At 44.5% G+C, this 11,436-nt stretch overlaps 1 protein-coding gene across 1 annotated transcript; it reads right to left on the bottom strand.

Moving 5' to 3' along the window:
• Window positions 1–2,325: 2,325 nt before the first annotated feature.
• On the bottom strand, window positions 2,326–7,684 carry C23H12orf73 (chromosome 23 C12orf73 homolog). The gene is made up of 2 exons (XM_041739217.1): window positions 7,218–7,684; window positions 2,326–2,671 (listed from the first exon to the last, which is right to left on the bottom strand). Exons 1-2 carry the CDS (start codon window positions 7,323–7,325, stop codon window positions 2,576–2,578), a joined length of 204 nt encoding a protein of 67 aa, XP_041595151.1. The 5' UTR covers window positions 7,326–7,684; the 3' UTR covers window positions 2,326–2,575.
• Window positions 7,685–11,436: the final 3,752 nt, after the last annotated feature.

Here is an 11,436-nt window from a genome sequence, read left to right as displayed (position 1 = left end):
AATCATTAGAATCAGCACTTACTGAAATTATTGCACTTTCACTTTCAGTACATTTTTAATAGCTAGAAAATCCATCCTCTGTTTTCATAAAGCTGCCTTCTTATAGGAAAGGTGGATTCAAATCATGACTTTGGCTCTCAACAGCCAGACCACTCAATACCTATAAATGAAAGGTATGGGCCCGGAAGGAGGAGTGCCTGTAAAGTGTGGTCCCATTGCACCCTCCCAGGGCACAAGCCTAGCCCAAAGGGGCAGATCCTTTCTTCCTCCAAAAGGGTGAGCAATGCCCCCCGCCCTTTATTCTGGAAAGTGGTGAGGAGAGTGCTCCTCAATAGCTACAAAATGCATTGTCAAAGCTCACCAGTTTCATGTTCACATTTTAAAATTACTGGAGAAGTAGAATTTGAAAATGTTCCTTTAGCAGTGGAAAAAAAAAAACAAACCACCTACTATATTCAATTGATGAAAGTAGTTCAGAGTTTAAAAACTATCTATTGTTGATTTGTACTCAATCAGGTATCCATCCTGAAACTTTTGGGGTTCATTTTATTTAAGGGAGTTAGTCACTGAAGTTAGAATTACTGAATTTGAGTTTTAGAAACCAATTTTTAATCCCTTCAATTAAAAAAAAAATATCAAACTTCTTCCAGTCTGATATAAAGCCCTTGCAATTGGCTGTGGCAAGCTTCACCATTTATAAAGTATGTAATTTTTTCTTAAGAAAAAAACTATCAGGGGCGCCTGGGTGGTGCAGCTAAGCGACCGACTTGGTTTCAACTCAGGTTGTGATCTTGGGCATCATGGGATCAAGCTCTGTGTCTGGTTACGTGCCTAATGCAGTCTGCTTGGGGCTCGCTCTCCCTCTCCCTCTGCTCCTCCACCTTGCACTTGCACATGCACATGCTCTGCCTCTCTCTCTCAAATCTTTTTTTAAAAAAGTATTCAAGGGGTCCCTGGGTGGCTCAGCAGTTTAGCGCCTGCCATTGGCCCAGGGCGTGATCCTGGAGTCCCAGGATCTCCCTCTGCCTGTCTCGCTCTCTCTCTCTCTCTCTCTGTGTGTGTTTATCATGAATAAATAAAATCTTTAAAAAACAATAATAACTAAAAAAATAAAAAATAAAAAAGTATTCAATTGATGGCAGCTGCAAAATTTGATCCAGAGAAAGTTCAGAGTAAACATCGGCAAAGGCAACCACTCTCAATTCAAAATTCTGTTCTCCAGTCCTTTCCCTGGAGGAGGGGGCCACTGCTCATCTGTCATTGTAATACAGATCTTCTTCATGCATAGAATTCAATAAGGCAGCAAATAACACTGCAGCAGAAAAGAAAGACCTTGTATATAGACTGGAAATAATCCATTTCATTTAGCTGCTTTATACTGTTAAACTGAAAAGGTATTTACTATGGAGAGTAAAACAAAAACATTTTATTGCATTCGGGATTTAAGATTTCAACAATGACCCCAAAGGTTTATGTGATGTAGCAATTTGTTAAGAAGCAAGCCTAAGATGCAAGAAGCAAGCCTAGATGTTATCTTTAAGAATGCAGAATTCTGCAAAAAGTTCTTTTGGAAAAACAGCTCTATATAGAAAGCCAACTGCTCTATAAATAACTTTTTTTCTTTATTTATAGACTCAGGAAGAGCTGAAATATTTATATCACTTTCCTAGGGCTGCCATAACAAAGAACTGGATGGCTTAGAACAACAGAAATTTATTCTCTCAGATTTGTGGAGGGCAGAAATCTAGAATCCAGGTGTCCGCAGGATCACCCTTGAGACTCTGGCTAGAATCCCCTCCTTGCTTCTTTCTGGCTTCTGGTGGTGGCTCTTACATCACTCCAACCTTTGACCTGCTGTCACACAGGGCTCTCCGTGTACCTGTCTTTACATGGTGTTTTCCTCTTGTAAAGACACCAGTCATATTGGAGAGGACACAGTTCACCCCATAACAAAGCTCACTTATGCTTTTCAGTTATGTTAAAATATATTTTATAGGAATAATTATTACATGGTAACACGGTTCCTCAAATTTGGGGATAAAGAATTTGTGACAGTCCAAAGGACATTTGTTATAATTTTGTTAGCTACACAATTACAAAAGAATGTCAAACTTTAAATATTTCAACTTAATTCAGTTTAGTACAAATAGCACTTTCCAGTTTTAGAGAAATACTAACTTCATATCCTAAGCTTTAATTGTCAATGGCACTTTTATAATAGTTAACTTATAACTCCCATTTGCCATCATAGTCTAGCTTACTCCGAGAAATAAACCAGAATTATAAGGGCAGGAAACACTGCAAATACTCTTTCTCACATGATACTCAACATAAAGTATTTATTCAACCACATTCAAAAAGCTGATGATAGAAACTTTGGCAGCTTTCAAGAAACACTGATCAATCCATAATTAAATCTCAACGCATCAGTTAACACTTGGGCACTTCCTCTTGCAGTTAGCATTGCATTAGGTGCTTAAAGACAACCAGTCTGACTCAATAAACTTTACAAATAGACATTTAATACTTATAATATTATTCACGGAGTCCTTGGCAGAGTTGCATTTTGAGGTTTCTATTGCTGAGAAATTTGAGGTTTGTGTTGTCTCTTTTTCAGTCCCAAAAGCTCTGTTTTGAGTTCTCCAGGTTTTGGTGGAATTTCAGGTATTGTCTATAAAAAAAAAAAAAAAAAAGCATAGATGCCAGGGCTTTCTTAGACTATAATATAGTGTGACCTGAAAGAAAATAAAAAGTTTTCTTAAAAAAAGAACAAAAAGTCCCTGTGCACTCGATGATAAATCCTTATTAGGAGAGCCTGTGGCCCATAACTTCTTCACACCCCAAAAAGAAACCCCATACCCACCAGCTGTCACTTCCATTTCCATACAATGCTCCCCCCACACCAAGCCACTGCCCTAGGCAACCATTCATCTACTTAGTATCTTGACAGATTTGCCTATTCTGAACATTATATTTAAACAGAATCATAGAACACATGGTTTGTGTGACTAGTTTCTTTCACTTTGCATGTTTTCATGTTTGCCCGATATTGTCAAATATATCTGTACTTCACTTCCTTTTAGGACAGAATAATATTTCATTATAAGGATAGTGTGGCTCAATCCCAGGTCCCAGATCATGACCTAAGCCAAAGGCAGATGTTTAACCAACTGAGCCCTGGTACAAGTTTCTGTATGGACGTGTTTTCATTTCTCTTGGGTACAAACCTAAATGTAGAATCGCTAAGTCCTATGACTCTATGTTGAACTGTCTGAGGAACTGCCAGACTGTTTTTTGTTGTTTTGTTTTTTTTTTTAATATTTTATTTATGTATTCATGGGAGACAGAGAGGCAGAGACAGGCAGAGGGAGAAGCAGGCTCTTTGCAGGGAGCTCGATGTGGGACTCGATCCCAGGACCCCGGGATCACAGCCTGAGCCAAAAACAGATGCTCAACCGCTGAGCCATCAGGCGTCCCTGCCAGACTGTATCCCAAAGCAGCTGCACCATTTTACGTTCCCAACAACATCATTATGAGGGTTCCAATTTCTCTACATCCTCACCGACACTTGTCATGAGATGTTTGGGTTTTCTAATCACAGCCATTCCAGCGGTGATGAAGTGGTCTTACTGTGGTTTTGATTTGCATTTCTTTGATGGCTAAGGATACAGAGTATCTTTTCATGTGCTTATTGTCTGCAAAGGTGACTTCTGAACAAAGACATCAAGGAGGATGAGAAAACCAGTATGCAGATACAGCTAGGAGTGTTTCAGGCAGAATGAATCACAGATGCAGAGGACTGAAGGCAGGAGTGTGCCCTATGTGCAAGGAAAAGTATGTGGTCAACACAGCTGGTATAAAGTATTCAACGAGGTTAGGAAGGGATGAGGACAGGAAAAACGGGGGTGCACAGATGCAAAATCCCTGGAGAATTCTGAACAGAAGAACGACATGGGACTCCAGTATAAAAGGACAGTGGCTCTGTCGAGAAAAGACTGCAAGGGTGGAAGGCAAAAGACAGGTCAGGGAGCTGTTGCAGAAGATGAGGCGAGAGGTGACTGGCAGTGGCCTGAACTGGGCAGTAGCAACCGGCGTGGTAAAAAGCAGGGGGATTCTGGATGAAGTTTTCAAATTAAGCCAATGGGGTTTGCTGTTATGTGCAGTAGGAGAGGGGAGGTAAAGAAGACTCCTCGACTCTGGCCTAACAAGAACAAGAGAGTCACAGAGTCGTCATCAAGACCTCAAGAAGAGTTTGACCTCAAGAAGAGTAGGTCTGCTGGAGGAAGCCCAGGGGCTCAGCGTGGAACTTGCTCACTGCACATCCAAGTGGAACGGCTCGTAATGAGTCAGAGGCAAACCTATCAGCAATCAGCTTAACTATGAGGTCTTGAGGAAAGGGACATCATAATCTCCACCTTTCTTACAACCCTATAGAATGGCCCTCGTTATAAAAGGGAGGCAGAAACTGTGCTGAATGAATAACTCAACAGACTTTTCTTGGGACCCTTATAAGCTCATAAGACTAGAGAAATAAAATCTTTACGCAGATTAATTTATATAAAACTGCAAGATTATATCGGCATAATTTCATTCATATCAGAAAGCTTCAATAGTTTTTCGATGCCTGAAGTTCAAACACCCTGATCTGGTTCATTTTACTCTTTTATCTCCTAACAACTAATTAATCCTAAAGAAATAAAATAGTTTAGGAAAGAATGTAGGGTTTGGGGTCGAGGTCCTAGGAGAGGCAGGGAGCTAAGAGATGTGCTTCCCAGCACAATTCTCATTTTGAAGTGAAAATGACTTTCTAAAAATATTTTAGTGATGAGAACTGGAATAAAAGCCAGAGTAACTTATCTGGACCATTTCCCATCTTAAAACTAGTCCTAGGATTTTGACATTCCAATACCCTTAGTACAAGAAAGAATGTAGCTTGTTTCAAATACATTGAACTGTGGACACTAATTAATTTAGAAGAGATCTTTCCCCCCAGGTTACAAAAGGAAATTATCTGAAGTCACAAAGCCCTATAAAATACAGAATACTATATTGTATACCTGAAACTAATGTAACACTATGTGTTGACTAACTGGAATCAAAATTAAAACTTTAATAAAAAATAAAATACAATAGCATGTTTCAAATTTCTATAAAGTATATACAACCATCCACTTAAACACACCTAGGCACACATTTGGAGTAGCGCGAATTGCCAATATAGTACACAGCTAAAATGACAATTCAACTTTTATTGAAAGAAAGCACTTTTACTTACTAAATATACTAAATTTAAAATCAAATTTTAAAAGACTGGTAAGTTTACTGACATCAAAAGTTAACAATGTCAGCAGAGGTTCTAAATAGCAGCTGGCGTGTATGTCTGGAGACAACCAAAAATGAACACTTTAAAATGAGTCCTAATGATGTGAGACACAGGGCAGAAGAAAAGTTACATGTCCTCACTACCGCAGCCCACCGCCAAGTCCTTCAAACAGGCAAACGGACCTCCCTCCCGAGGCTCAGCCGCCCAAAGGCTGATCCCTTGCTGAGGGCAAAGGTGATCTCAGCCCAAGCCCCAGGACCTGGTGAGTCTACTCTGACGTAGAAAACCTCCTTTGGAAACTTCCTTTATCTCTACACCCCCAAGATCCATGTTGGCAACCACCCCCAAGCATAAGGCCCACTGATATACATCTAGGGGTCTCATGACTGAGTTTTTACAAAACAGTAATAAATGATCTTTCCTAACAATAGCTGGGCTCCTAGGGATCCTGGAAACCTTGTCTCCAAAACACCCGGGAGGCTTCCGCTCTCCATACCCACCTCCCAACCTGAGAGTCTACACTGGGCCCTCCCCGTGACCCTGGTGCAGCTCTTCCTGCCCGTGAGTCCTGTCCGGGTGTTCTAACAAAACCACTTTTCTACCAAAGACATCTCAAGAATTCTTTCTTGGCTGTTGGCTTCGAGCCCTAAGGTCTTCCTACATCACTGAGACTGCATTTTTTGACTATGTCTTCAATAGTAAGATTATACATTAAGGAAACAGAACCAGTCAAAGTAGCGCAAAAGTAAACAAAAATGCAAAGGGAAGCTCAAGCAAAAGCACGCTTTGTATTCCAGGACAGAACACCTGCCTTGAGTCCTCTTCTCCATTCCTATCCTGAGTAGCTGAGCTGGACAACCAGAAAAAGCATCCTTACTGTTGCTCCCTTAAGATAGTGCTGAGCACACCCTCCAGCATCACGCCTCTTCTGCTCTGTACTCCACCCAGACCTTCACACCACCTTAAAGGCTGAAAGAAGCCAACACAGACCATTGGTTGTTACAACAGTGACAGTCGTTGCTAGAACAATACCAGCAGACGCAAGTAAAGAACATAAATTCCTTAAATGTTAGTAAAGCACCCGGCATCCTACACATAGCCAGCCAGCCCTGAAACAGAAAGAGAGGGGGAGAGACACAGGCAGAGGGAGAAGCAGGCTCCCTGTAGGGAGCAGACGCGAGACTCCATCCCAGGACCCAGGACAGCCGAAGGCAGATGGCTCAACTACTGAGCCACACGCAGGTGCCCCTAAAAATGTTAAAATCAACCTAAATTTCTCCCTCTTTGGAATGCCTGTATTCCCTCGTTCTTCTTCCATCAAATATCTATTGAGCATTTACTATATTCTAAGCTCTTTTTTAGAGATCGGGGGTGAACCGTGCAGGCGCAGTCCCACTAGGAGGGTACATTCTGGTGGAGGAAACAAAGAACCACTAAAGAGACAAAGGAATAAAATACTTGCAAATTGCGAGAAGTCCTCAAGGGACACAAGGAGGAAATCCTTTAGGAGCTGTCCAAAGGACAGAGAGCTGAGCAGAGACTTGACGTTTTGAAGTAGCAAACCAACCCAAGCTCTGGGAGGAAAGCATTCCAAGATGAGAAAAACCCTGGCCTTGAGATGGGGACAGGCTTGACGAGCAAAGAAACAGCAAGGAAAGCGGTGTGGCTGCCACAGTGGGATCGAGGGGTAAAATGGTAGAAGATCAAGGGCAGGCGCGGGCAGGTGGCTGGCCGCCTAAGGCCCGCATGAGAGCAGGCCCCGCACCGCTCCGAATGCCACGGACGCCCTCATCAGGCCCCGGCTCAGGGCAGACGCGTCTAGTCCGGTGTGGGCCGCTGGGAGGGGCGCGGAGAGGCCCCGGGGAGGCGGGAGCGAGGGCCCTCGGGCACTCACCAGGTCCGGCCGGTAGTACCGGTGCACCACCTCCGCGCCGGCGCACATGCTCAGGAGGCTGGCGGCGCACATTTTCAGGTAGGTGGCCCAGGACACGCCCGCGGGCATGGCCGGGGGGTGCGCGGGGCGCAGGCGGGCGGTGTCAGAGGGCTCCCGTGCCGGGGAGCAGACCGCACGGCGGCAGTGGGGCCGGTTCAGGCCCCTGGGGGGTCCCCGCCCACGCCCCACGCCCCACGGGCTCCCTGACGACAGGCGCCCCTGACTCGCCCGCCGCGGACTTCGCTGGGCTCTGCGCGGGGCTGGGCCTGCGGGCTTGCGGGCGGCGCCGGCGAGGCTACTGGAAGGCGATACGGAAAGGCACCCCCGCCCTCCTGACTAGCGGGCCGGGCCGCGCACCGCAGTCAGTCCCCGCTAGCCCCCAGGCCATCGGAGAGACCGCCGCGACGCGGGCACTGGCGTTCGGGGCGGGTCAGAGGGCGGCGGGTCGGAGGGCGACCGGAAGCGCACGCCGGGGTCGCAGGGGACGTGGGCCAGTCCGCGGAACCGGAAGTACGGGCTCGGGCCCCGCCGGACCGGAAGCCGGGGGTGTGCTGGCGCCGGCGGAGACACATGATGGGCAGACGGCGACCAGCGGCCAGAGCGGTTCTCAAGCTTTCCGCCTTTTTTCTCCCTGCTTCCTCCCCGCGCTTTCCCAGTCCCAGACACTTGCTGCGATCTTTACTCTCCCTCCGGGAGGGTTTCCCTGGCGGATGTGGAGTTTGGGACTCGGAGCTGGCGAGAGTATGGCCCGTTTGCCCCTCCACACGCACTGGGACCGGGACGTGCTTTGCGTTTTTACCACCTTTTAGGAGCAGGTGGATGTTGGGAGGCCGACCGCTAGGTGCTTAGATGGGGCCCCTCCCGTGAGTGAAGTCACAGGGACACGCAGGGCTAGGGCAGGGACCTCGGAATCAGGCTCACAAAAGTCCCGAAAACATGGAGGTGAGAGGCAGCCGCAGGTAAACCAGACCATCTGTCCCAGGTGCCAGAGGTGGGGTCTCGTTACAACAGCTACTTGTGACCAACAAAGAATTCCTAGACCCTATAAAGGAAGTATAAGCCATTTAAGGTGTTAATCAAGGAGTCCTGGGCAGCCCGGGTGGCTCAGCGGCTCAGCGCCGCCTTCAGCCCAGGGTATGATCCTGGGAGACCCAGGATCGAGTCCCACGTCGGGCTCTCTGCATGGAGCCTGCTTCTCCCTCTGCCTGTGTCTCTGCCCCTCTTTCTCTCTGTCTCATGAATAAATAATAAAATCTTTAAAAAAAAATCAGGAGTCCTTACTCCATGATGGTAACAATCGAGATGTTAAGGATTTAGGTTCCCTGGTTGTCATTTGATTAAAGACCCATCCAAGACCCCTCTCAGTCCAGAGAGCTTTTTCCGTATCCTTAAGAAACTCCAGGGATCTCTGGGTGGCGCAGCGGTTTAGCACCTGCCTTTGGCCCAGGGCGCGATCCTGGAGACCCGGGATCGAGTCCCACGTCGGGCTCCCGGTGCATGGAGCCTGCTTCTCCCTCTGCCTGTGTCTCTGCCTCTCTCTCTCTCACACACACACTCTCTCTGTGACTATCTTAAATAAATAAATAAATTTTAAAAAAAGAAACTCCAGTGGCTTTATTCACGCCCCATTGGGAGCTTCATTCATTCTACGACTTCATGAGACAAGAACTTAGGCTCGGGCTTCGCTTTGAGATCTGAAACAGGCACACCCGCCCTGTTGTTCCCTTGTGCTCTGTGCTGCTGGGATGAAAGAAAACTGAAGTGGGCATTGTTTAATCTATGCGTATTTAGATTGCCATAGGGCTATGGATTGATTTTGTTGAAAGAGTTAACTCAGGACCAAATTCTGAAGCATTATGATTGTATGTATAACATGAATCATGATACACTCAACTCTTTTTTTTTAAGATTTTATTTATTCATGGGGGACACAAAAAGAGGCAGAGACACAGGCAGAGGGAGAAGCAGACTCCATGTAGGGAGCCCGAAGTGGGACTTGATCCCGAAATTTCAAGATCACGCCCTGAGCCAAAGGCAGATGCTCCTCCACTGAGCGCCCCAGGCATCTGGATACACTCAACTTTTAAACCCAGAGGGGATGCCTGGGGAGCTCAGTTAAGCATCTGCCTTCGGCTCAGGGCCTTATCCTGGGGTCCTGGGATCAAGGGCGGAGGTCCTTAAACACGAAGGTCTATTTGACATAAACGACATTCTTGAAATAAACAAATTGACAAGGTTTGACATGTGTATGCCTGTGTCATTACTACAACCAAAATAAGATATCCAGTATACCCAAAATTTCCCTGTTCCTCTAATTCCTCCCTTACTGTCTCCTCTGGATCAACCACTGATCTGCTTTCTGTCACAATAGATAAATTTGCATTTTCTAGAATGATATATAAATGGAATCATGCCATACAGTATGATATTGGTCTGATTTCATGTAGCACAATTATTTTGAGATTCATGTCATTGCATGTCTCTGTAGTTCACTTCTTTTTATTGCTGAGTATAGTTATAACACAATTGGTTTAGCCATTCACCTTTGGTAGACATTTCAGTTTTTCTAGTTTGGGACTTATAGGAATAAAACAATTATGAATAGTGAAATTTACCCAAAAGATTCACAAGCCTGTGAACATATGCTTCCATTTCCTTTTTTTTTTTTTTTAAGATTTATTTATTTATTTACTTGAGAGTGCGAGCAAGTAAGCACAGAAGGGATAGAGAATATCCAACCCAGACTCCCACTGAGTGTGGAACCTGACGTAGGGCTCGATTTTACAAACCCTGAGATCAGGACCTGAGCCAAAACCAAGAGTCAGATGCTTAACCAACTGAGCCACCCAAGCACCCCCTGTATGCTTCCATTTCTATTGAATACTTTCCTAGGAGTAGAATGGCTGCAGCATATAGTAAGTAGGTGTATATTTTACTTTTAAGAAATTGCCAAGCCCTTTTCCAAGGCAGGTATACAGTTTCGTATCCTACCAACAGTTTTAAGAGTTCCAAATCCTCTCCATCCTCTTCCAACACCTGGTCTGGTTAGTCTTTTTAATATTAGGCACTCTGATAGGTTGGCAATGGTGTCTCATGACTAACAATGTTGGGAATCCTGTTATATGCTTGTATTTTCTTTGGTGAAGTATCTGTTTAAATCTTTCATCCATTTTTTGTTTTATTATTTTAGTCATCTTTATCTATTATGGATAGAAGTCTTTTATCAGATAGATTGATCTACAAATACTTTCTCCCCGTGTATAGCTTTTTACTTTGTCTTAATAATCTTTTGAAGAGGGATGCCTGGGTGGCTCACTGGTTGAGTGCCTGCCTTTGGCTCAGGGCATGATCCCAGAGTCCCAGGATCGAGTTCTGAGTCCCGCATCAGGCTCCCTGCAAGAAGCCAGCTTCTCCCTCTGCCTGTGTCTCTGCCTCTCTCTTTCTGTGTCTCTCATGAATAAATAAATAAAATCTTAAAAAAAAAAAAAGATTTCAAACATTAACCAAATTCTTGGATTATCTGTGGCAAATGGCCGATGTTGATTAAATACCATACTAAAAGTCAGAGGCTATGCAAAAACAATGCAGAAAATAATTTATATTAGGAGAATTCTACCCTTTCTAAGAATGTATTTTTTTAAGACTTTATATTTAAGTAATCTGTATACTGTCATGGGGCTTGAACTCACAACCTCAAGATCAAGAGTTCCATGTTCCACCGACAGCCAGCCAGGTGCCCCAAGATTATTTTTAAATTATACATTCTTATAAACTAAGAAAGTATGTACTTTTTTTTTAATTCTTGAGATAGAATACATAACAAGAAATTTCAGAAGAACATCTTTTCAAAAATTTTTAAAATTGAAATTCAATTTAATTAACACATGGTATATTATTAGCTTCAGAGGTAGAATTCAGTGATTCATTAGTTGCATACAACACCCAGAGCTCATTCCATCAAGTGCCCTCTTTAACGTCCATCCCCTAGTTACCCCAGCCCTTCACCCGCCTTCCCTCCACCAACCCTGAGTTTGTTTCCTAGAGTTAAAGAGTCTCTTATGGTTCATCTCAGGAGAACATCTTTTTATATAGATTTATTTTTTATTGGTGTTCAATTTGCCAACATATAGAATAACACCCAGTGCTCATCCCATCAAGTGCCCACCTCAGTGCCCATCAC

This window comes from Vulpes lagopus, chromosome 23 (assembly GCF_018345385.1).
Source record: "Vulpes lagopus strain Blue_001 chromosome 23, ASM1834538v1, whole genome shotgun sequence".
Lineage (NCBI taxonomy): Eukaryota > Metazoa > Chordata > Mammalia > Carnivora > Canidae > Vulpes > Vulpes lagopus.
Note: the sequence above shows the minus strand (reverse complement) of the source record. Positions and strands in the feature narration are given on the sequence as shown.

Coding starts and splice junctions, on each gene's coding strand:
- C23H12orf73 (XM_041739217.1), bottom strand. CDS start 7,325: ATGCCCGCGGGCGTGTCCTGGGCCACCTACCTGAAAATGTGCGCCGCC. Junction 2,672..7,217: donor GGTACTACCGGCCGGACCTG/GTGAGTGCCCGA, acceptor TTTTTTTTATAG/ACAATACCTGAAATTCCACC.